Here is a 26,129-nt window from a genome sequence, read left to right on the forward strand (position 1 = left end):
CCCCTATATACTGTACACCTCTCCAAGTAAAAAGTGTACTAAAGGTACTTGAAGGTATCACCTCAGTCACAAGGAAGGAAACAGTTTAGTACTCTTTTTTTATTATTCTTGAGAATGTATTAACGGAAAGGTTGCATGCAAAGGTAGCCCATTTTAGAAACGTGACTCACTGGTGATGTAAATTTGCAGGAAAATAAATAAATAAATAAAATTGCAAGAAAGGTTTACATTTTCCACGTTTTGACTTTGAGTGGTATTTTGTATGAAGGATAACTACATGTAAAATACATTTCACTTTACATTATTATTTTGTTTTGTCATTTACAACATATAGTCATATAGTATAAACAAAACTGAACAAATATAGACTACAGCAAATAGAAAAAAGAGAATATACAGTATAACATATAAAATAATAATACAAGTGAAAAGAAAAAGAAAAAAGAAACAGGTTTGACATCATCATACAAATAGCGTAAAAGCTTCACATAGAGACATGGTACGTTTATTTTTCAACCCAAGTAGTAACTCAATATAATTTTTTATATTTATCTGAAATAACAAAAAGTTGGGTTTTCCTTTAGCCCATTTCTGTTTATGTATATGTTATTTCCCCATAAGCACACAAAGATTAACAGTAAAGGTCAGATTTGTTGGACTTTACATTATATTGCACCCAACTTTAGCTTTGTAGAACGGTGTCAAATCACTAGGCGTGACGTCACTTCCTGTACAGGTGTCTCAGTGTAACGGCTGCAACATCCACAACAAGAGCAAAGCGGAACCTCTTAGCGATTACAGTAAATATATATTTAGTTACCATTAGACCCACTTCATTAAGATGTGTTTTGATTGTTGTTGTATGTGGGTTTTTTTGTCTGTTGGATGAAATCGCTGTTGTTGATGTGACGTGCGGGTTATTTATATAAAAGCTGAGCTGCGGTGGCTCGGAAATGTTTCTGTTTGAAATGCGCAGGTAGTTGAAGGATTATGTACACGCACCCGCTCGCACATCTGGCCATGCATTTATAACCAGATGTATAACGGACTTCAGTCTTGTTAGTAGGCCAAGCTAACTCCTTTTAGCTGTCCAGTTACTAGCTTGTTAGCTTTCCTAAAACACTATGCTAGATAATGCTACTGTTTTACACGTGTTTACATTTTTAAAAATTATTTTAAAATGTCTGGCGAATAAATGACAGTTAAAAAAAAAAAAAAAATTACAGACGGAACCAAAGGAGGATGTTTATTGTTTCAGGTCTAGTCCAACGCTCTTCAAACGAAGGCACTGGATATCCTTGTAGGGACAAATATACATGACGAATATATCACAACACTATTACATTTCTATTTTAATCAATATGTATATGTGCGTGTGTGTATATATATATAATGATATATTTAGATATAATATGTAATATATATTATAGTATGTATGTGTGTGTGTGTGTGTGTGTATGTATATATATATATATATATATATATATATATATATATATATATGTATATGTGTATATATATATGTATATGTATATGTGTATATATATATATGTATATGTATATGTATGTATATGTGTGTGTGTGTGTGTGTATACACACAGAGTTGTGGGGTTTCCAGAGTTTATCCTGGGAACATTGGGGGCATACTCATTCACACCTACTAGCATGTTTTTGAGTGATAGGAGGAAACCAGAGAACCCAGAGGAACCCACATGGACACGGGGAGAACTCTGGGAACCCTGGAGCTGTGAGGCTGCCCTGTCCGTGCCGACTGTCAGACATGTCTTTTTTTTCCATTCCATCTCATGCTTATTGAATCCATTTTTGTTAACCTTTTCCCATCTAATGTAAAGAGATTTAACTAATTTTGCTTTATTATTTATTTATTTATTTATTTTTTACAGTATTCTGTGTAATATAATCTAGTCATTCACAATGTTTTAATTTGACCTTCACGTACACTCCTGGACAAAAAAATAAATTAAAATGGGCCAAGCCCAAAATGGCAATATAATAAGCTGTTTTTGGTATTAGCAGTAAAACCGTTGTTCAGGAAATTAGCAAGAATTAAACAAATAGATAAAGTAACTGAATAGGTGATGGCTTTTCCCTTGTTTAAGCACTGTGGGTAAACTTTTGATTTTATTCCTTCATCCATTTCTTTTATTTTCACTTTATTTAAATTTTGTACACCCAGACATGTTAGTTTGAGTTTTACACCTAACATGTTAATCATTATCATGATTTTATCTTTGCATACACGAACTAAATGGTTCACTGCAGCAAAAGTAAACGAGCAAATGGTGGCACAGGAGGTCCTGAGACGTTTGCTTCATTCTTGCTAATTTTCTGACTTGCTAATTTTGAGTTAAGACCATTAAAATAGAATAATATAAGACTTTTTTTTTCCTTGGAGTATATTTACTGATCAGAAGAGGTTAATTAAATAAATTGAGACAGAATAGATGTACAGATCTGACACTGAGTATCAGTGGGGGTACAGTAGTAGTGACCTAAAAATATATATTTTCAAGTCCGATCCACAGCACTTTATGCTGGGATTACATATTGTTAACTGTCAATGCTTTTTTCCCCCCCATTGAGCATAGATACAGCGCGTGTTGAAGCATATTGTAATTACTTTTGTTGTTTCGCATTACTTAGCAACTGACTGGTGGCACAGTGATTAAGGCATTGGGTTGAGCAAGACCACACAACTGCTCAGTTATCTGACTTGTAAGTCACTTTGGATAAAAGTGTCAGCCAAATAAGATAAATGTAAACGTCGCCAAAATTCAGTCCAAAATGGAAAGATGTGGGTTGGTACCACTGGAAATGTCCTCAAATTAAAAAAAAAAAAAAATAGTGTATTTTGTCCCATTCATCTTTACAATATTGTTTTAGGTCCTGATGAATAAAAACATACAATTGAAGGAGGGTTTACTTTCTTTTTCCCCATGACTGTAGTTCTGAAACTTAGCAGCTTTCCTGAACTGAAATTCGTTTCTTATTTGCACATATCTTAATCTCAATTAAAGTTAGCACTTGTTTCAGGAAGACTGATCCCATGATTGTTTTTCCAGGAGTTTCTACAGGCCCTCCTCTTATATCTAATCACACCTTTAAAAAATAGCGAGCGGAGTGGCTTTTCAGGACACGCTCACTCCTTCGCCAGTGGCCAGCCACTTCAAGCTGTTACAGATTTGTGGAACTGCACATTACGACAGGTAAGATTGCTTTGTAAGTACTGTCAGAACTGTAGACATATATATAAATACAGATGAGAAACAGCCCATATTTCCTGACTGTCACAGAGGAGAGTCCATGCAGAACTTCCTTTATTACGGACAGACACAGGGAACAGGCTCAAGGAAACAAACACGAGGAATAAACACACTAGGTACCAGGACTGTCGGAAACTTGGTAAAGTAGAAAATAAACCCAAAGAAAAAAAAGGACTAACTTATCAAAACACAGTGCATGAACAAAAGCAATAACAAATATAAGAGAACAACCACATCCAGCAAACAAGGCGAGAAAACAAGGAGCTTAAATAGAACAACTAATCAAGAAATCCCAAACAGGTGAGCATGGTTGTGACGGGAAATCAGTGAGACAACAGAAGTAGTAGTTCTGCAAGGACAGTCAGGCTGATTTGATGACTTGAACCAATGTCTAAGAAACAGATTAACTGAGATTTGTATCATTAATTTGATTCTGTTTGAAGCATTGAGTAAATATTAAGAGGAACTGTTTTTAAGAGTATTTAAAATTTTCTTTAACTTTTTTTTTTTTCTTTTTTTTTTTTTTTAATGAGCAGTAGTTGGTGGGGTGTGTGGGACGGGGCCATGGAGGCACCTGAGGGGGAAGGCCGCACGTTTATGCAAGTGATGAGTGAGAAATACAGCCCTGAGAACTTCCCCTACCGCCGGGGCCCTGGCATGGGGGTGGTTGTACCGACTGGCCATCAGGGCTCTCCTATGAAAGGTATGACCAAGTTAGACACTGACAACCATTTGTGAGTCAGTCAGCATTGTTGCTATATGAGCTCAGTCTGTGGTTCTTAGTATAAAGTCTAGAGATAAGTGAATGAAAGGGCTGTATATTTTATTACCCTACCAGACAGACTGAACCTGCCCAGTGTGCTGGTCCTGAATGGCTGTGGAATTAGCCTAGCAGGGGATGAAGGAGAGATCGCAGCTTTTTGTGCTCATGTGGTTGAACTGGATTTATCTCATAACAAATTCCAGGACTGGAATGAGGTAGCTGTCTCATTTATTTGCGCTGGCCACGAATGTATGGCAGTATGAAACATGGCAACTCATTGCCACACATAACCAGTACAATTTCTGTTACACTGTCGATTATTAACTCTGTCACTTGCCTCTGTTCAGATCAGTAAGATTGTTATGAACATTCCAAACCTGCAATGCCTGAACCTTAGCTCAAACCCACTGAGTGACGCAGCGCTGGAGTCGTTCTGTGCTGAGGCATTAATTAGAGTTCACCGCCTCGTCCTCAACAACACTCAGATTTCTTGGGACGTCGTCCACGCCTTCACACGAGCGATGCCTGAGTAAGATCACTACAGAACTCCCAATATGTTGCATTTCTTTGACTAAAAACATCAATATATAAACATCTTGGGCGTACTGAATATCAATTGCATAGATCTTATTATGCTTATGTTATGCTATGTTATGCTTTGATATGTTGTTTACTGTTTCCTTATTTGCAACAATGTAGAACATAAAAGTTTACTTATAAACTAAGTCTCAGTTAAAACCGCATCCTGGGAGCGGCTTTATAGACTTTATGGTTTTATAAGTTTATAAGTCATGTTTATATCGCTATTTCACTTTCATACTATGTTATTTGGCCGTGTTATGACTGTTGTAAGATCTCAGCAAGTGTGCACATAGACAAGATGATGGTGATATTCATCACCCTAAAAGAATATCCTAAGAGACACATGTCACGGTAGGGGCTCTGTTTAAACAGGGGTCCCTGGACTGTCCATGACCGATAAATAGTAAATGGTCTGCACTTATATAGAGCTTTTTAACCTTAGCGGTTCTACAAAGCGCTTTACACTGTGCCTCATTCACACACTCATACACCAATGGCAGCAGAGCTACCATGCAAGGTTCTAGCCTGCCATCAGGACCAACTTGGGGTTCAACTTGTCTTGCTAAGGACACTTCGGCATGTGGAAACGTGTGGCCCGGGGATCGAACCGCCAACCTGCACTACCACCTGAGGCACAGCCGCCCCACAAGATAAACACTTGAGCTGCTGATCTGAACAGTGTATACTGAGCATAAGAAGGAATGCTCGTCAGGTTCACCCACATGCAGTACTGCAAGGTAAAAAGGCTGGTTAAAAACGTATTGGCCTTGTCATGACCGTGAGATCCATCAGATCATTACTCAGTGAGCAGTGTTTTGGTAAGTTGTGGCTCATTGGCTAAGACTTTGGGCTACTGATCAGACAGAGTTTAAAACCCAGTGCTAACAAACTGCCATGTTGGTTTCTTTGGGCAAGATCTTTAACCTTCAAGTACTCCGTTTTGGTGTCTTAATTGCTTCGGATAAAAGTGTCAGCCAAACCAGCAAATTAAAATTTTTCAATTATAAAAAAAAAAAAAAAAAACGTTTAATTCTGTTTATTGTCTTATAGATTTAAAGAATGTACAGAAAATATCTGTCTGATACTGACATCGTACCAGTGTCCTACAAGAAACTGATCAGGTTTTTGTACCAGATTTTTATGACTGTATCTTCCATCCTGCTTTGAATACTGTTGGAAATGGTTGATTTGCTGCTGAAGGTCAAGGCCCTTTAACAACACACATGAACTCATTCTCAATCCTTTTATGATGACTATATTGTTCATGCAGTCAGTTAGTCACTGGGTTTTTTTTTTTTTTTTTATAGCTGACAGTAAAAATGTAAAGTCCTCACATGCATGCATGTGTGTCCTCTAGATTGGAGGAGCTTTTCCTGTGCCTTAACGAGTACAGCACTGTGATGGTGTCTGCCACTCCATGTCCTTCTCTGCGGCTGCTGCACATTACAGACAACAATCTGCAGGACTGGAGCGAGGTGCGCAAGTTCGGCACCATATTCCCCTCCCTCGACACGCTCGTCTTGGCTAACAACAACCTGAACTCCATTCTTGACTCTGAGGACAATCTTCGCCGACTCTTTCCTAATCTGCGTAGCATCAATCTGCACAACTCGGGTATGGTTTCTCATAAAACCTATCATGAAATATTTCTGTAAGGGGCGGGGTTTTGCTTTGCCGAATTCACGTGTGCATTTTAGAGAGGTGTAAATGAAACGTGGAAAAATACATCAAGGGAATGGTAAATGAAATTATTTAAGGAATTATGAATGAAGAAAAGCCGAAATACAAGGAGGAGTTTGTTCACACTGACAGTGTGTGTAACTAGGCAACAACGTTGTCTTTCGTTACCTGAAGTGTTGGTATGTCCCAGAACTAATCACCTTTGCTACACACTCAAAAGTATGTACTTTTTCTTCACAAAAAGAGTACATACTTTTAGTGTATCGTATAGTGGCAAATTGCGATGCAGCACTAGTAACCAGCGAGGATGAGGGCTCACGTATAGTTCCTCTGAGACGCATGAAGTCAACTTGTGCAACTTTTGATGCTGCTGCTCATGCTACGTCATAGGGCAGCTAAACAAAGTCAGAGGATATCACCCAAGATTATTGTCACTTTGATTGACAGGAGAGAATAATGGCATCCCTCCCAATCAGAGAGCATGGCTGTGGCATTACCTGGATTCTGTCACACAATCTCACAACAATAGAGATAACACTATTTATCACTGAACTGTCTTTCTTTTGTTTTTTTCCTATTTAAATGCAACACAGCTGTTCTTCTGGCAAAGTTTGTTAGGAAACTTCTATATCATGATACGTATCACATATCATACAAATGTTTCATCATTTTCCAGTTTCATTAAGTATTGCCAGCATTTTTATACACGTTAAGAAAAGTATTATATTGTATCAAATTTGTTCCATAAATTTAACCCAAATACAGCTTTACTCAACTATCTCTAATATTGCTTACATGCTTGTTTAGGTCTCAGTCGATGGGAAGACATAGAGAAGTTAAATTTTCTACCCAAGCTGGAGGAAGTGAGATTGCGGGGCATTCCTCTGCTGGAGACCTACACTAACACAGAGGGGCGCAGTCTCATGATAGCTCAGTAAGTTTCTCATTAGCACTCTGCTACTTGTAGAAGTTCAGCCATTACCTGTAGAACTCTCAGTACCTTTGTGTTCCTGTCTCAGGTTGCCTCAAGTGACTTGCCTCAACGGGAGCATTGTTACAGAGTTAGAACGTGAGGATGCTGAGAGGTTCTTCATCCGTTATTATCGGGATCACTCTGAAGAGGAGCTTCCTCACAGGTCCAGTGAGAGGGGCTCAGAACCAATGTGCTGGAGCTCAGTTATAACGTACACTAACCGGCCACTTTAATAGGACACCTGCACCCCTTCTTATTCATGCAGTTCTCTGCCAGTCACATGGCTGCAGAACAATTTGTTAAAATCATGCAAATACAGATCAAGAGCTTCAGTTAACGTTCACATTAAACATCAGAATGGGGGGAAATGTGATTACAGTGGCCAGCGAGTGTATAGTTTTGACAAAGAACAGAATGTTGTTTTGTGTTGCAGCAAACCAGATATTTTGCAAATGCACGTGGCTTTGTAGCTGTAGTATGCGTTGAAGAGAACAGTACACCTGCACAAACAAATATAAAGGAGCAGTGAGGTCTCCACCCTTGTTCGCTATTACTGAAAAAGTCTGTTATTACTCCCTTCTCAGCCATACTCTTCCCTATTCAGCCATACTCTTCCCTACTCAGCCATACTCTTCCCTACACTTCCCTACTCAGCCATACTCTTCCCTACACTCTCTTCCCTACACTTCCCTACTCAGCCATACTCTTCCCTACACTTCCCTACTCAGCCATTTAAGCTTGACAGCATAATCTATATATGTGAAACTGCAGTAACTCATGGCAGTTATATGATTTGAATTTGAATTCACACAAACTCAAAAGCTCTCGTAAGATATACGAATGTTTTTCTGACCTAACTGGATTTTCAGGAATCCCCAAGTTCTTGTAGGTTAAGAATAAATGTGTTTGTATGCAGCTTGATAAATGCGTTCGTTCCAGTGTGTTTAAATAATTCTGTATAGCATCCCCATATTAACCACCGAATGTTATCATTTCTATATTGTCTTTATTATTTTCATAAATGGTGTCTCTAATTTTGAAAGGCATTGTAAAAACACGATTGCATTTGTGATTACAACATGTAATTATGTGTATAGATGTTAAATAAATGTATCTGACACACTCCTGTGCATTTTTATGATAGATATCACTGTTTGGTGACGAAGTACGGGAAGCTGGCGCCACTGGCCGAGATCGACCTGCGGCCGCGCTGCCACGCTAAGGTGGAAGTGCGCTGTGAGGACCGGGTAGAGCAGATGAATATCCGGCTGGACCAGACCGTGGCTGAGCTGAAAAAGCAGCTGAAAGCAGTGGTGCGACTCTCAGTCACTAACATGCGTCTCTACTACATTGACAAGGACATGCACTCAGCCTTTGGGCCTGAAGAGATGAAGTATAGCACAAGGGCCTTGCATTCCTACAGCATTCGGGATGGGGACGAGCTCCTGGTGGTGCCCAAGACCAAATGAGTGACTGGTATAAGGAATAAGATGAAACTGCGCTGGAATAATTTGTGTCTATACTAACACGCCATAGACTCCACAATGTGTGTGAGACATGATTCCAAAAAAAATAAATATATATATACATATATATATATAGGCTTTTCAGACCGCCTTGAATTTTAGAGACATTACATTGTGTATTAAAGGGCATCTTGCAGCTCACATTGCTGTTCAGTGTGTGTGCCGCTGCGTTTGTTGACATGCCGTACATTTGGCTTTCGTCATTTATGTTGCCTTTGACCATGAATGGGGTTTGCGGTTAACTGTTTAGTAAATGCCTGTTTCTTTAAAAGGAAAGCACAAAAGAGCTTTGCTAGTTCAAAAAGTGCATCCTGTGAAACTTGACAATCATCTGCCACCAGTTATATTGTAGTTTGCCGCAGGAGGGAGAAAAGGAGTGACACCCCGTGATTGTCCTAAGGAGAAAATGGTGGATTTGTAGATGGTATATGTATAGCATAACTCTCAGGCCACAACGTTCGACAGTAATTAGTAATCTGACAGTATAATAAGGAGGGACATGCTAAAGATAAATGAGTTTATTTATTTTGTAATTTTTGGTTTGTGCATGAATACACTGCAAGTTAATGTCTACCCTGGTGGTTATCTGAATAGATTATACTTGTACCACTTGAATCCTGTGTGCACGAAGTTTGCATGGTCTCCCAGTGCTTTCCGGTTTCCTCCGCAAGTCCAAACACACATGTTGTAGGCTGATTGGCATTTCCAGATTGTCCGTAGTTGTGTGTGTGTGTGTGTGTGTGTGTGTGTGTGTGTGTGTGTGTGTGTGTGTGTGTGTGTGTGTGTGTGTGTGTGTGCCCTGCAATGGGTTGGCCCCCCGTCTATGGTGTTCCTTGTCTATGGTGTTCTTACCTTGTGCCCCGAGATCCCTGGGATAGGCTCCAGGCTCCCTGTCACCCTTTGTAGAAAAATGGATGGATGAATGGATATTTGCTCATTTTAAATCAAAGAAATATGTGCCTACGCAGGCATTATAAAGTAATAGAGGTACGTCTATAGTGTCTATAAAGTATAGTGTAAGGTTGGAACATAAGTAATAACCTGAATTATATCATATATATTGTCATGCAATTCCTACCTCCTGAAGTGCAGTCAATGGTGCAGTGGATTTCAGCTGCATTTTTCTTAATTTGTTTCCTTTTTCTTTTTAAATCAAACTCAGACAATTTGCTTAATTTCTTTATAGTTTGGTTGACTCGATTGGAATTAAAGACAATGCTGTAGAATATATACATACGTATATAAGGAAAATACAATATGTGATATGCTCCATGCGTGACTTTACAGTTTTTTTTCTTACAAAAATATTTTTCATTAAAAAAACTCGTATATTTAACCTCATGTTGAATAGAAAAGGTTAGGAATTTTTCAGGGTATAACAGTGTTTGTCATGTTTTTTTGTTTTTTTTTTTAAATAGTAAATTGATTGCAGCGAATGCTTTATGGAGTGGGAGGTCAATATTAGAACTTGACAATTTACATTAATACCATGTCAGAATTTGGGTAGCAGATTTCTATAATAATTACCATTAAATTTCAGTAGATGTGTGCTTTAGCATTAGTATTATTATCCATAGACAAGGATTTGCAGTTCTTAGATTAATCTCAATTCTACAACCTGAATAATTTTTATAGGGTTTCAATGCAACTCCTTTACATTCCCTTATTGTTTTATTGTGGTTATTGATTACTGCATAGCGTTCTCTTTGGTGAGAACTAGAAGATTATTTCTTGTTTTTTGTAGTTATAAAAATTATTATACTAGAGGTAATTAAGTTTATGATATAACGATCATATATTATGTTTATATTATTGATGACAGACACTGTTCTTGTATCTATGTAGTCATTAAATGGGCAACTGAAGTTCAGTGTTGGTAATTCCAAGCTTAGAGGATACATGGAAGTCTGTGTGAGGAACTAATCTTGAAATTTTAGCTAGGAATCCCAATGAACACGAAGCGTGGTGTTAACTGTGGTGATTTGTACACTTGTTTTGTTTTGTTTTTCTCTAAATGGTTAGGAGTAAATTCTCCTAATCATATTTCATAACAAAGTAATGTGTCGTCATCTTCTATACCTTATAGATTGCATATAATAGTATTGCAGCGAGTAGTTGGTTAGAGAAATAATCGAAATTTGAATTAATCTGTATAACCACATAATCATATTTGAAGAGAAGATAAAAACTAATTGCTTTGTAGGATATATTCAATTCAGGGACTTGTCCATATAAAACAAGTTTCCCTTTAAATAAAATAAAATTTAAAAAAAAAGTAGTTGGAGCAGATTCTTTGGCTTCAGATGTTAACCTAGTTCAGCTATAAGTAAACACTGTAGATTTTTAAGTTACACATAAAATTTTATACACAGTTGCCATGCTTGTACCCAGTACATCGATGTTGAAGCCAGAAAGGAAGTGAATCAAATTCACACTGAAGGTGTTTAACGACAGACGTTAATATGATCCCTTTTTTAAGTGGTAATGGATAATGAAAAGGATGCTGTGTTGATTTTGCTCATTGCACTGTAATGGTATTCTGGTGTTATGTGTTTTTCATTTACATTAGCAGGATGCATTTGTAAAAATGTGTTCATTTATATATTTTCCAACAATTTGTTGACGGAGTTATTCTTAAATTAATTTATTTAATTTTTCATTTAATAAATTAATTTATTTAATTTTTCATTTAATTTTTGTCAAGTTTACATCAGAGCTACATTTAGTTTTCCCCTTATTTTGATACTATTCTTAAACCTTGCTTTAAACATTAAAGGAGAATTTTCCATATCTATTTAACTTTATGATGAACGTATTTTGTGAAGGGTCTCAAACAATACAGTATATTGTAACACACAAGACAACCTATTTTACTCTGCCTATTGAATGCATTTATTCTCTATCAACCTGAGCACTGAAACCCTGACTGAATGGATTATCCCTGCATAAACAGCAGTGTGACTTTCAATTCGAATGTGACTGGTTTGTTTTTGCTTCCACCACTCACCAATTCACATGCATGTTAACTAATATGCTGTTGCTTAAAGAAGGTTTATTCAATCTGTTTGCATTGAGTTATAAGTGATTTTCTGGATGATGAAAGAAATTCCATGAAGGTTGATGGGAAATAAACTAGATTTCTGAGGGATGTTTATAATTTTGAGATTTCATTTTTTCCACATTTGGCATCAATAACCCTTGGAAAATTAATCATGGCTTTAGTACACCATGTTTACCATAGTTAACCAAGATATGTTCATATAAAAGCAAATCATGAACAGACGAAACTATGCTTTTTTTTTTTCTCCATTTTAATTTATTGATTCATTTACATGTGATTCATTTACTGATTTGCTTCTCTTTAAATCCAGTTTTAGACTGTGATATTACAAAGGTCTTTTCAGATTATTACTTGCCACACTGTATAAGATAGCCCCAGTAAAATTGCCTGAGTTCTATAATATAATTTGTTCACCATATTAGGTTTAAATCCTCTAAAAACAGATTCGCAATTGACTAACGTTACTCCGTTCTAGTTCACATCCTTCAAAGCATTGGCATGTTTTGTTTACTCTCACAATCCCCCAAACACACACACACCCAAAGTCTCCATTAAAGAAAAAAAAAATGAGACAGCAGTGTTTCCCACAATGACCAAAAGTTGTCCATAACTCTGAGAGTAGAAACTATGCTTTTGAGATGTCGCTATATGTACCTGCATCTGTTTAGTGTTCCAAATATACAATATATGGCCAAAAGTTTGTGCACGCCTGACCATCATATCCATATGTGGCCATTACAGAACCATGGGCGTTAACACAGAGTTGCGCCCTGCACCCTGTCCTTTATCTACTTGAATTCATAATTAGTATGCAGGAGGTTTTTCTAATCCCACTTGGGTGATTATCATTTTTGTGTGTACCTGCCTGCAATATTTTCTATTGAATTGGTTGGTTCTATTAGCTGAAATATAAAACCTAATTTAAAGGACCATGACCGTGACCAAGCAGTTACTGAGGATGATTGAATGAATGTAAATGAAAATTTACATTGTCCCATAAGCTTCCACTCACTTTCACTCACGTGAAAGTAAAAATACAATGCACACTTCTAGTATCAGGCAGATTCCCTGTGAACCTTTCTGGCAAGCTTTCAAAAAATATATATATCTTTTGAAAGCTTGCCAGAAAGGTTCACAGGGTATCTGCCTATATCTATCTATCTATCTATTGATCTATATATATATATATATATATATATATATATATATATATATACATATATATATATGTATATATATATATATACACACACACACTCTACCGTCAAAAGTTTAGAAACACTCATTCTTTTTTCCCACCTATGCTGGACACTTATTGGCTGCTTTTCTGAATATTTTGCTCCAAATCGTCCATTTAAAAAAATTTAAAATGTTTGTAAATAACGTTAGTTTTCTAATGAAAGAAATTAATGTGTCAAATATTTTTTTGTCTACAACACCGATTTCAAACATTTACTCATACACCTTCAGGTCAAAAGGTCTTTAAGATCATGAGATACATTTCAGTCAAGTGTCTCCAAACTTTTCACTGGTAATGTATATATATATAAACTCAAAAAAAGAAAAAAGAAAAAAAAGAAACGTCCCTTTTTCAGGAGATGTATTTTAAAGGTAATTTTGTAAAATTCCAAATAAGCGTTACAGATCTTTATTGGAAAGGGTTTAAACTATGTTTTTCATGCTTGTTCAATGAATCATGAACAATTATTGCACATGCACCTGTGGAACAGTCCTTAAGACCCGAACAGTTTACAGGTGGTGGGCAATTAAGGTAACATTTACAATAACTCAGGACACTAAAGAGACCTTTCACCAGATCAAAGATGCCTAGGGTTCTTGCTCACCTACGTGAATATGCCATAATCCTACTGCAGGGAGAGAGGAAGGACAGCTTATCGTCCTTGCAGTGGAAAATTATATGTAACCATGTGTCCTCGCAGACATGATCGAGAACTTGCCTTGGTGGAAGAGTGGGGTAACATCTCACAGCAAGAACTGACCAATCTGGTGCAGTCCATGAGGATGAGATGCACTGTAGTATTTAAAGCAGCTGGTGAGCACCACATACTGACTGTTACTTTTGATAGTGACCCCGCCTTTGTTCAGGGACTCATTATTCAATTATAGTAATTACTCATTACTCATTATTCTGCTCGTCAAATGTCTGTGAAACTTGTTCAGTTTATGTCTCAGTAGTTGAATGTTTTTATGTTAATACAAATATTTGCACACATTAAGAAATTTGCGGGAAATAAAAGTAGTTGAATGTGAGAGGATGTTTGTTTTTTTTGATGAGTGTGTATATATACACACCATTACTACTATATTATTACTACTGGTTTTACGATATATATATATATATATGAGAATGTATAAATTGTGTGGACACATGACTATAGACTATAGCCTTTCCCAAAAGTTGGAAGCACACAATTGTCTAAAATGTCTTTGCATTTTAGATAATGGGCCTGAGGGGCCCAAACCTGTTCCGGTATGACAATGACAACATGGTTTGCTGAAGTTGGAGTGGAAGACCTCGAGTTTCCTGCACAGAGCCCTGCCCTCAACCCCTGAACACCACTGAGATGAACTGGGATGACCGACTGCACCCCAGGATTATTATAACAGCAAAGGGGGATTAAATCAGGAATGGGATGTTCAAAAAGCACACGAGTATTACAGTCAGATGTCCACAAACCTATACTGTATGTCTGTGGAAGTCTACTCTATATTATCATTAATACATAGTCATAATACTATTTCTCAAAAAAAAAAAAAAGAAGAAGAAGAAAAAGATATTTCAGATCCACCACTTGAGAACAATGCAGTGTTTATTTCAGTCACCAGGGTGATCTTGTGGGCGTGGCCACAGACTGACGTTTGAGTGAAAGATTTAAACCAATCAACTTATCGGACGGGCCTCTGACGTCAGAGTTAAAGTGAGAGAACCGTTATCAGGACACAACAGCCTGGAATTTTACACAGGCCAAGGTGCGTTAAATTCCTTTTTTGGTGTATTAGCGATGTGGCTTTGTGTATCATTTCTGCGTGATGTGTTTGTAGGAGGTTAAAATGGCGGAGTAGAGTGTGAGGGAGCTGTGTGTGTTGGAGGAGAACAGGAAGATGATACAGTGCACTTTGTGGTGAGTAATGCTGTGCCGCACATACTTCCCACGGTTTGCAGTTAGCCTGCTAAGATGTGTGTGTGTGTGTGTGTGTGTGTGTGTGTGCGCGCGCGCGCGCGTGTGTGTGTGTGTGTGTGTGTGTGATTGAACTGGATTAGCCTTCCTTTTTCTCCACAACTAATGTCCTAGAGAAAGCTTTATAGCTATAGGATAAGGGCTGTTTAAGCTTCATGCCTAAGAAGCAATAATTCTTTGCGGTTTTACTGTTTTATATCAGATTATAATATTAATCTCCTAACATTGTTAACTGCACAGATAGTTTATAGGAGTTAATTAATCACAGCATTAAAGCGCACCTATTATGATTTTGAAACGTGCCTAATTTTGTTTTAAACTTATCATACAATAGATTTACATGCATCCAAGGTCAAAAAAACACTTTAATGTGCTCATAATTTAAACTGCAGCATTACCTTTTCCCCTCAGTGTCACAAACGACTCGTTAAATGATCCGTTCTAAAGGATTCATTCTAAACTCCTCCTTTCAGAGAGTATACTCTGCTCTGATTGGTCAGATGTCCCAGTCTGTTGTGTAACGCTTTTTGGTACAAACCTATGTAAGTTAGTACAGGAAGCAAATCTGGAATTACTGATGACTCTTTCAGCTGTTCAGAATCGGTTCCTGATTTTGAGAGTCAGTCAGTACATTTCAATGGACAACAATATTCCGATTAAAATAATACTCTGATTAAGAAACTACCATGTAAACAGCGATTATTGATGACCTTAATCTGGCTAAAGTCATATTCGAAGTAAACACAAATCGAATTAGGACGTGTGGAGTACTCCTGTGTTAGTCGCATTATCAAAGTGTATTACAGACATGTACACACCTTAATCACACTATTAACATCGTGTGGGAGTTTTCACCACATTTTGCGACAGGACACGATCACACACGGCAGTGCTCAACCGTTTGACACTAAACAAGGTAGAACGGCTGCGTCCGAAACCACGTACTTACCTGCTATATAGTAGGAGAAATATATGTAGGTAAGTATGTGGTTTTGGATGCAACCCGTGGCTTCAAGCAGTCGTCTATTTGCACGTATAGCACGACAAATAATTAACTGCACTTGAAGCTTTCGTAAAATAGAAAATGGAACACCCAAAATGAAGACGTACTTTATGTTGATACGTGAAATTCTGGAGGGACGTCCGACGGCGTGGCGTGGGGACGTAATGACGTGTGACGTTAATCGATCTATGTTCTATAACATGTAAAACGGGAACATGAAATTGATATTCTAAAAGCAACTCATGTAAACACCTTATTCTACAATAATACAATATTGTCTTATTCAGAATAAGGTCAATGATTAGATTACTGCTGTCCATGTAAACGTAGTCAATATCTCAATGATTTTTGAAACACTGCAAACTTTTTACATTCACGAACAGATATATAACACACTACATGAAAGGTAATATTTGAACATCCATAATAGGTGTGCTTTAATGGGTCTTTCACTGCAGTGCAGTTTACTGTTTGCCTGGATTTCTATCAAGGTTTTCCCCCAGTGAGATCTGCTGCTGCTGCTGCTGCAAAGCTTTTAAGCTGCTCCAAGTTTGTCAGGTTGCAGTGCATTTATTTACCTGCACATCTACATAACACCCTCATCTAATACCTCCAGGAGCTTGGGTCTTAAGGGGATGAGTAGGGATGTATCAGCCATAACATTAAAACCACTGACAGGTGACGTGAATAACATTGATTATCTCATAACGATGGCACATGTCAAGGTGTGGGATATATTAGGCAGCAAGTGAACAGTCAGTTCTCAAAGTTGATGTGTTGGAAGCAGAAAAAATGAGCAAGTTGAAGGATCCAAACGACTTTGACAAGAGCCAAATAGAGATGGCTAGACTACCACATCGAAAACTCCTACTGCGGGTTTCTGCTTCGAGTCTGTTACTGTGTAAAATAATCCAGTGTAACTTTGCCAAAGATTCTTATTAGGCAATGGTAGGATGATTTCACAGTGTAAAATACCATATCAGACTGTCCTACCGATATAAAACAAACAAGTAAGGGGTTCACGTGCATGATCATTGCTGTGTCCTCTAAAATCTAAATAAGTTTTCATAGCATAAACTACTCGAGTGAATTGGAACATAAACTAACATATCCAATACCGATCTCAGGCTGGTTTCAACCCCAAAACCGAAACTTAGCATCCCTGGTATTTCATACGCCCAAATCTTGCCACAAAACTAATCACAGACAAGAAATTTGATCGTCATTGTGTTTCTCTCACAAGCAGGCTAGCCTCTTTAAATACTCAAGTCAAGTGAGTATGAAGTTCACTGGTAGATCTGTGCTGGTTTAATTAATGATTTGCCATGTTGGTTATATATGTGGTGGCCTGGGGAAACCCTTCATTATTCACACTCTACAGACTTTTTGAACTGAAATATGTTTCTCTTTTGCATGCGTCTCTATAAGATGTAAAGTTGTTGCATTTTGAACTAATTACGCTTCTGCTTTGAGCTATCCAAAAATTTAAACATCAAATTCACTATGCTAGGAAATCACTCTTAGCTAGCATGGTTTAAATCATATTTGGACAGACTGGACTTTTTTTTATGTACCACCACATAACTTGTCCTGGCTCTTTATCTAACATGATCATCCATTTGCAAAGATTAAGAAGTAATTAAAACATTTTGACACCATTTCCACATCATGTGGATCCACATCATTCCCACATCTACTTTTTTTTTATTTATTTTTTTTAAAGTAGACACCTCAAAGTATGTTATACGCATGTAAAATAAATAAATCATCTTCAATCTCAACATCATCCAATGTGATGGGTTTTCTCAGACCACTCCACATATTGTAGTCATCCTTTTGTCATGATTGTTTTAATTGCATCTAATCAAAATTTCCTCGTAAAGGACCACATCTGTTTGTCTGTTCATGAGCACTCTCAATATAATCCTCTAAAGACTGAGCATTCAATAAAAACAACAGCATCTAACATGGCTCACTAAACAAGCTCATGCAATGCTTTTGAGCATTAAAGTGCACCTATTATGGTTTTTCAGATATTACCATTCATGTAGTGCTTTATAGAGCTGTTTCTGAATGTAAAAAGTCTGCAAAGTTTCAAAAATCAAAGCACACGACCAACAGAGTTATTGACGCCCAAAAGAAGGAACCGATTCTGAACAGCTGAAACGAGTCGTTATTAATTCCAGACTTACTTCCTATACTCATCTACGTAGGTTTGTAACAAAAAGCTCAGCCTCTGGTCTTCATCAGCTGCTCACACACAGACGGAACTGAAACTCATTATGGTAGTGGGCGTTTCCTTTTTGAAACACGCTGACAGCAGTAGACCAATCACAACAGACTGGGTCATCTGACCAATCATAGCAGAGTATGCGCTCTGAAAGGAGGAGTTTAGAATGAATCCTTTAGAACGGATCATTAAACGAGTCTTTTTTGACACTGGGGGAAAAAAGTAATTCTGCAATTAAAATTATGAGCATGTTAAAGTGTTTTTTGATCTTGGATGCATGTAAATCTAGTGTATGAGACCTTTAAAACAAAATTAGGCACGTTTCAAAACCATAATAGGTACACTTTAATACTCTATAGAGTATTTGGTGTAACTGAATTTGGATGTCTTTGTTTAACTTGATTTGATCACACTGAATTTATGACCGAAGCCAGGTTTTAATTCACAGTTTGCAACTCAAATCAACATTTCCAATTCTGCCTTAAGCTGAATGTAAATATTGTACATACAGTATAGAAAAAAATAGCGGTAATGAAAACAAGGAACACTCAAGCATGTTTGCTGAGGGTGCTGCAGCACCTCTGACTTTTAACTGATTCCTTTAACTGCTAAAATAATATTAATAGTATATAGATAGTGCACGTCATACGTATGCAACTTAAAATCCCTGCATCCCTAATGTAAAATGCCTTGCCATGTCTTGGAATCAAAGAGCAAATACATACAGGATACATACAGGTGACGAATTAAAAGAAAAAATAGAGAATAAATTGGCATATAGTATTGTACAAGTCTCTGGAACTGTACTGGAAGGATGAACAGCATTCTTCCAGAAGATTTTTCTTCACTCTGTGATTTATGATGGTGGTGGAGAGTGCGTCAGTCCAAAATCATCCAATTGTGTTGAGATCTGGTGACTGTGAAGGCCAGAGCGTGTGATTTGCGTCATTTTTATCCTCATCGGCCATTCATTCAGCCCTCATGCGCTGTGGGTGGGGACGTTGTTATCCTGTAGACCACTCTTTTTCTTTAATTTGTTGCCCATCTGTAGATAGCTGAATGAGACACACTTGTCATTTGACAATTTATTGTCATTGCGTTTGTCACTTAACTACTTCTGATCTGCATGTACATCAATCAGTCATAACATTAAACCCACCTACCTAATATTGTGTAGGTCCCACCCAGTGCCACTAAAACAGCTCTGACCCGTCGAGGCATGGACTCCACAAGATCTCTGAAGGTGTGCTGTGGTATCTGCACCAAGACTTTAGCAGCAGATCCTTTAAGTCCTGTAAATTGCGAAGTGGGGCCTCCATGGATCAGACTTGTTTGTCTAGCACATCCCACAGATTGTTGATCTGATTGTTATCTGGGGAATTTGGAGGCCAAGTCAACGGCCTGAACTCTTTGTCACATTCCTCAAACCATTCCTGAACAATTTTTTTAGTGCAGCAAGGCACATTATCATGCTGAAAGAGGCCACTACTATTAGGGAATACCGTTGCCATGAAGGGATGTATTTTCGGTGGTGGACAGGGGTCAGCATGGGCACTTCTGTAGGATCGGACCAGACGGGCTAGCCTTCACTACCCACATGCATCAGTGAGCCTTGGGTGCCCATGACGCTGTCGTCAGTTCACTGGTTGTCCTTTCTTGGACCACTTTTTGTAGGTACTAAACACTGCATACCGGGAACACCCCACAAGACCTGCTGTTTTGGAGATGCTCTGACCCAGTCATCTAGCCATTGCAATATAGCACTTGTCAAAGTAGCTCAGCTCCTTACACTTGCCCATTTTTCCTGCTTCCAACACATCAACTTTGAAAACTGACTGTTCACTTGCTGCCCTTGACAGCTGCCACTGTAAAGAGATAATCAATATCATTCACGTCATCTTTCAGCGGTTTTGATCGGTGTATATGCTATCATTTTGGAATTCAGTCCAGTGCACACTTACCCCAGCATGCAGTCATTTACTTTCAGCTGCCAAATACCAGAAATCTCATCCAAAATCTTTTGTATTAAAAACATACCCACATCCTCATATACTTGCTTCACATGTCAATCTTACATCCAAGTCCATGGTTGGATGGTAACAGAAAGCGTATGTGTGTGTGTGTGTAAATACACATGGGATGTCTTCATTTGGACACACATTGGATGGAAGACCAGTCAGTGCTAGGCTGCAAAACCTTAATCTCATCTCTGCCACCACCTGCCACTCTGTAGATCTGCTCTTGGTGCTGAATTCATCTGCTAGTTAAGAATCTTGGCTAAGGGCTGAAATGATGGATGGATGCATGGATGGATGGATGGATGGATGGTGCTTATCTGGGCACCAATAATGACAAATGAACAGATCTTATTTTCCCTGTAGCAAGAATGTGGTGGTGGGGGGGGGGGGGTGCACCACCCACCTGCCCATAAAAAGCATCAATGCTAGTCCTTTAAGAGCAGACTGGAATGCCACTAAGTGTTGAGTGACCGCGCGAGGTCGTAGGCAACAGCTATATTTACCATCAGGGTAACACGATCTCTGGCATTCTGGATCACTGTGCTCATGCAATCCTCCTGGTCTTCTCACTCTTGGGCAACAGCCTCCAAAACGACACACCGTCTAACTGCAAAATGCGCCACTGGTGAGCCTCAAAGCCATTCTGTAAAGTACTTTATTACTTTGTACTTTTTCTTAAAATCCAGTATTTGCTCTTTGAGAACCATGTAGGATTATTTATTTTTAAATGGAAACAAGTGGCGTTACTTTTATGTCAAGTTTTATTTAAAAATGTTTGTTTACCAAGGGATTTCTGAAGTATTCCAGCTGTGCTCTGAACATGAAGTGTGCCGTTTTTGATAATATTTCGATATCACACAGATGGTTCACATAGAAACAACCAACATTTTATTTTCTCATGCTACTTGAATTTAGGAGACAAACTGACTGCTGATCCAAATTTATTGCATATCAATGTATTAGTTTGACTTCATATCTTATCTTGGACTACATTATAGTCTTCTTGTCTCCTTTTATCTTTTTTCTTTGTTTGAACAAAGCTCCCAAGGCCTGATATATGTTGACTGTTTGTGTGTTGTTGTTGTTGTTGTTTTTATAATTCTCCAGGATTGAGCATTGAAGGTTTGATGGGACATATGACAAGCTGCACCCTCTGTTTTTCCACTGACTGGAACTGAGAACAGCTCAACGTACAGCAGGTACCCCTTAACCTAACACCTGTCTCCAACATACGTGATGCGGAGAAGCGAGTGGCACTGATCACATACTCGACGAATGATGAGGGTCACAGATTATTTCTGAACACATTGTTTCTTAGATCAGATCAACCAAATGAGCTTATCTAGGTTATTAAATCAAATGAATATACAAATGAATATATAAGTCAGTAAAATTTATGAAAAAAGACGAACGTATGTTTTTGTATTATATCAAAAACGTGTCTATTGCAAAGGTTTCTGAGTGACTCATAATCATTTTAAGTGCATGACTAATGTAAATATAATTTAATACCAGTGTTTCATGTGGTATTTACTGTTTTGTGCTACAAATAGAGCTAGAAAGAGAACAAACATGCAACGTTGTACACATTTAAAGTTTGTGATGTTAGATGCAGGGTGTATTTGGCCTCAGCAGGCTGGGTTTAGCTGAGAAGAGACTCACAGCTTGACCTAAGGCTTTAGTTTGGCCATGAAGAACACCACAAGCTCTTATCTGCTCATATTCCTGAGTAAATATAGACATGCCTGAGAACTTCATTACTTAAAACTTTTGGTTTAAGTACTGAACATGCTGCCCACAAGCATTGTTTATGTTCTGAAAAAAACACCTCCAGGTCTGTGAAGAAAGGATTAAATTCCTCCAGAGTGTCTTGTGTTGGTTTAGTATTTTTGAAACTTCATTACTTCAGTGTGTACAGTAGTAGCTTGCTCTGGTATGCTTAGAAGTTGGCTTGATGTTTATCTACTGAATACTTGACAAGTTTTTGTTGTTTTTTGACTGGACACCTCTGGTTTCGATTATCGTTTAGCCTGCTTTTGTGTAACATTCTTTATAATCTCCAGCTGCAGTGTTATCTGTGTTGTTTTGTTACAAACTGGTAATGGAGGTTTTGTGGCTTTTAGGATGAATATGTTAGCCTTAAGGTTACCTATAAGCTAGTGTGCTCCATAACAAAGACACATTTCGCATTTAGAAGATGTACTGTATGCATTCAAAATTCACAGTCTCTCTCTCCCTCTACGACCAATATGGATCAGCAGTTTTGGTGGCATCATTCTGCACTTCAGCTTCTCATCAGATTTTCTGTCCAATCAAATGCTCTCTAGAATCTGAAGTGTCCCGCCACCGACATTATTAAAATCCTCGGCACTGACTGTGAAGTATGGCTTATAGACCAGGCTGTGAGGTAAGGTAAACACTATTGGCTATTTCATAAGGGGGAGGAGCCACTTGATATTTCCCGCCCTGACTTCCTGTTTATGGCGGAAATCGCGTCAACACATCGAATTGGTCAAAAATGTCCGAAAAGAAGTGAACATCTAAAACAACATTTAGAACATCTAAAAAAAAATAGCAAATCATTTGGCAAATGGTAAAACGACTTATATTAAAAGAGAACCCAGGGTTCCCGATTCAGACCTGAGCTCGGGTTACTGTCTGTGTGGGGTTTCCTCCGGGTTCTCTCTGGTTTCCTCCCAGCCAAACTGACTACTCTTAATTCCCCCTATGTGTGATTGAGTGTGTGTGTGTGTGTATGCATTGTGCCCTGCGATGGACATCCAGGGTGTATTCCTGCTTCATGCCCACTCCCGGGATAAGCTCCGGATCCACCATGACCCTGACCAGGATAAAGCAGTTATTGGAGATGAATGAATGAATTTATATAGTAAACAACAGCAACAAGCCCTTAGGCCATAAATTAATAGATTTTTGATCAATATATTTGTACAGTGTAGAACAGGAGAGATATCCTGAATTTATATCAAAGGTCAGAGCATATAATAAACTAGGCAAATAAGTCTGTATGTATGTTTTTAGTATAGTTTTGCTTGGAAACGTACCTTAGATACTGACTACAATGCTGCATGCTATCGGTTAGTTTTTGTTTACTTTGGACACTAAGGGAACTAAGGTGGTATTAGCGTAGTACATTGACTTACGGGTTTTTGTATCCTCTGTGGTGAGGATTTTTTTCAACTCTAGTCTTAGAATGCCATGTGTTTTGGTCTGCCTCTAGTGCCACCTACCCCAGAACTAAGTGCTGAATTATTGATGCATCTGTGGAGAGAGAGAGAGGCAGAGAGAGGAAAGACAGCAAATGTGCATGCATGCCATCGAGGGAGCGAGAGAGTGAGAGCAAAGAGACCCCGAACGAGAGCAGTTAAAGAAATAGGAGCCTTTTTACTGAACCCGACACGGATCGACAACACCAGATACTTTTATTTATTCAGACACCACTGTGGCTCCCGAACAAGAGCCTGACTCTCCATGAGAACACGCTATGCCACCTTAACATACAGCTCTGCTCAGGAGACTCTCATGTTACACACACACACACACACACACACACACACACACACAAAAGCAGAAGAGTCTGCAGTGCACAGGCCCGAGTCACATCAGACCTCCCTGGAAGAATGTGGGCGGAGCAAAGCTTCACAATGCCACACCTTAGAAAATCTAGCCCTGCTTACACACGCATATCATACGTGCCATGTTCAAAATAATCATGTGATGTTTATCAATAATTGAATGGTTTTAAGAGCACAGGACTCTCAATACACCAGGGTGTCCAGTATGTTTAGCCGGTGATCGTATAGTTTCCGATTGGAAGTTTGTTACAGTTTGGTGAGTGAGAGAGTGACTGTTCGACTTGACGTTAATAAATAGAATGTTTTAGTGCTGTTTCTATTGCAAAATATTCATGAATATTGTAGAAACAAAATTCCGTTGTTTTTTTTTGTATTTATAAATTGATCGGTTAATTAATTATTAACGGTAATATTGTGTTATTCATTCATTCATTCATAATAATCACCTTTGTCATTAATGATTAGTAATATTGATGATGATGATGATTATTGTTGTTGTTGTTATTGTTGTTACAGTTGTTATTATTATTGAATATTGTAAAATAACCCTGAGTAGGCAAAATAAAATGAAAATAAAGGCGATTATTATTCTTGTTTTGCAGTCGATGCGGCCTGTCACTGTCTCTCCTCTGTCCGAGCTCTCAGAATGTCTCGCGTCTCCTCCACGGCCAAGCGCTATGCTGGCTCCTCTTATACCAGCCACTATAGCTCATACAGCTCCTCCCTGACGCCCTCGCTCGGGACTTACGATCGGGACAAGCTCTCATACAAAGCCCCCTCAACAGCGTACTCCACCTCTAGCTACTTAAGCTCAAGCGGCAGTCGCACACGGAATTACAGCTCCTCAGAGCCTGAGCGTGGCCGTCCTATCCCTCGCACTGACCTGCTGAGCGGCCGGCGCAGCGAGAGCCTGAGTCGCACGCCCTTAAAGGGCTACAGTTCAGGACTGAATGGTGGCTCAGCCTACTCGGCCTACGGCTACTCGCCGGCACAGACCAGCTACCTCTCCACCTCTCCCATGTCGTCCAGCGTCTCCCTAAACAGAAGAAAGTCAGTTAGTCAGAGCGACCTGACACGGGAGTTGTCCTCTCTCGCCCTCAGTGACACGTCCAGCAGCAGCAGCAGTCTGAAGCAGGCATACAGGAGCCGGACAAATGATGCCACTGAGTCCTACAGCAGCAGCAGCTTACGCTCAGGTTTCGGGATGTCACGCAGCTCCACACAGGACGCCCTGAGCAGCAGCAGCAGCCGTTTCTCCACCTCCATCGGACGCTCCAGTTCGCCGCTCAGGGAGGAGACATTGAAACCGGTAAGCTTTCCTGCACTCTCAGTTAAACATCAGTGTTGTCTGTGGGGTTTTTGTTTTTTTTTGCACTTGAGCTCCATTAAGGGGCACTGTTGCGACGATACGTAAGTGCAGATTCATTGCCCGCTGACATTATTTTGGGAAAGGGAATGTAAGATTATCAAAACAGAGGTCATTTTTAAACTTGGGTATTTAAAGGATACTGTTATTCTTGAGCATATTAGGGCTGTTGTAAATATACAGCAGTTCAATACAACAATAGTATCTCCACACAGTGCTTTATGTGCTAAATCAAACCAAGAATATTTCTAAAAGACTGAGTACAAATGTATCCAGGGGAACTGTTCCAGGTGGAAAGAATGTTGAGTCACTGCTCAGACGTATGGCACTGAAGTGTTGCAGCGTACGCATTAATGGTGTTCAAGTAACTGTTGCTGAATTAGAAAAAGGACTATAACAGAACGTACTTTGCGGTTTGCTGTGATTAAGTGACAGAAATATGAAGCAAAATTACAGGACTGGCAAGCAAAAGATTTTTTTTATTTATTTTTTATCCAAGTGTTGCCATATTTTTCACAGATTGATAATTTGTACTCAGCTTGAGTTTGGGTGACACCATATGGTGGAATGTTCTGGACAAAGTGTTCAGCTACATATATTGCCACTTGACATTTTCAAGTACACCCTTTTTTTTCAAAACCCTGAAATCGTGGAAAAAGTGTCTCGGAGCCAGTGGAAAAATTGGAAGAAAAAGAAAAAACGAGGGGAAAAAATTCAAAAACACACACACACACACACACACACACACACACAAAAGAAAGGAAACAGTATTAAAGGGACCAAGTACTATTTTAATTCATTTGGGATTTTATTATTATGGCTACTTGTTAGAACTTCGATATCATGATTA

The 26,129-nt window shown here is 38.6% G+C and overlaps 2 protein-coding genes across 5 annotated transcripts in view; both read left to right on the top strand.

Annotated features, from left to right (window-relative positions):
• The first annotated feature begins 720 nt into the window (after positions 1-720).
• tbcela (tubulin folding cofactor E-like a) lies at positions 721-10,080 on the top strand. 2 transcript variants are annotated; one of them, XM_053646395.1, is made up of 9 exons: positions 721-800; positions 3,084-3,227; positions 3,821-3,987; positions 4,123-4,262; positions 4,395-4,576; positions 5,987-6,243; positions 7,117-7,243; positions 7,329-7,445; positions 8,427-10,080. In XM_053646395.1, the coding sequence occupies exons 3-9, from the start codon at positions 3,849-3,851 to the stop codon at positions 8,749-8,751; spliced, it is 1,287 nt and encodes a 428-aa protein (XP_053502370.1). In that variant the 5' UTR covers positions 721-800; positions 3,084-3,227; positions 3,821-3,848; the 3' UTR covers positions 8,752-10,080. The 2 variants fall into 2 exon arrangements, with proteins under 2 accessions (XP_053502370.1, XP_053502371.1); XM_053646396.1 differs by lacking the exon at positions 721-800 and adding an exon at positions 2,550-2,736.
• A 4,649-nt stretch (positions 10,081-14,729) lies between these two features.
• Positions 14,730-26,129, top strand: part of usp2a (ubiquitin specific peptidase 2a) — a 32,736-nt gene continuing 21,336 nt past the window's right edge. Inside the window, exons 1-4 of one of the 3 annotated variants that reach the window (XM_053646884.1) lie at positions 14,734-14,860; positions 14,933-15,012; positions 21,428-21,519; positions 24,516-25,222. In XM_053646884.1, coding sequence (XP_053502859.1) covers positions 24,560-25,222 — 663 coding nt within the window. In that variant the 5' untranslated portion in view covers positions 14,734-14,860; positions 14,933-15,012; positions 21,428-21,519; positions 24,516-24,559. Of the gene's footprint in view, positions 15,013-19,353; positions 20,946-21,427; positions 21,520-24,515; positions 25,223-26,129 lie in introns of those variants that run through there. The other 2 variants (XM_053646886.1, XM_053646885.1) reach the window with 2 other exon arrangements.

The sequence above is a fragment of the Ictalurus furcatus genome, chromosome 17, assembly GCF_023375685.1.
Source record: "Ictalurus furcatus strain D&B chromosome 17, Billie_1.0, whole genome shotgun sequence".
Lineage (NCBI taxonomy): Eukaryota > Metazoa > Chordata > Actinopteri > Siluriformes > Ictaluridae > Ictalurus > Ictalurus furcatus.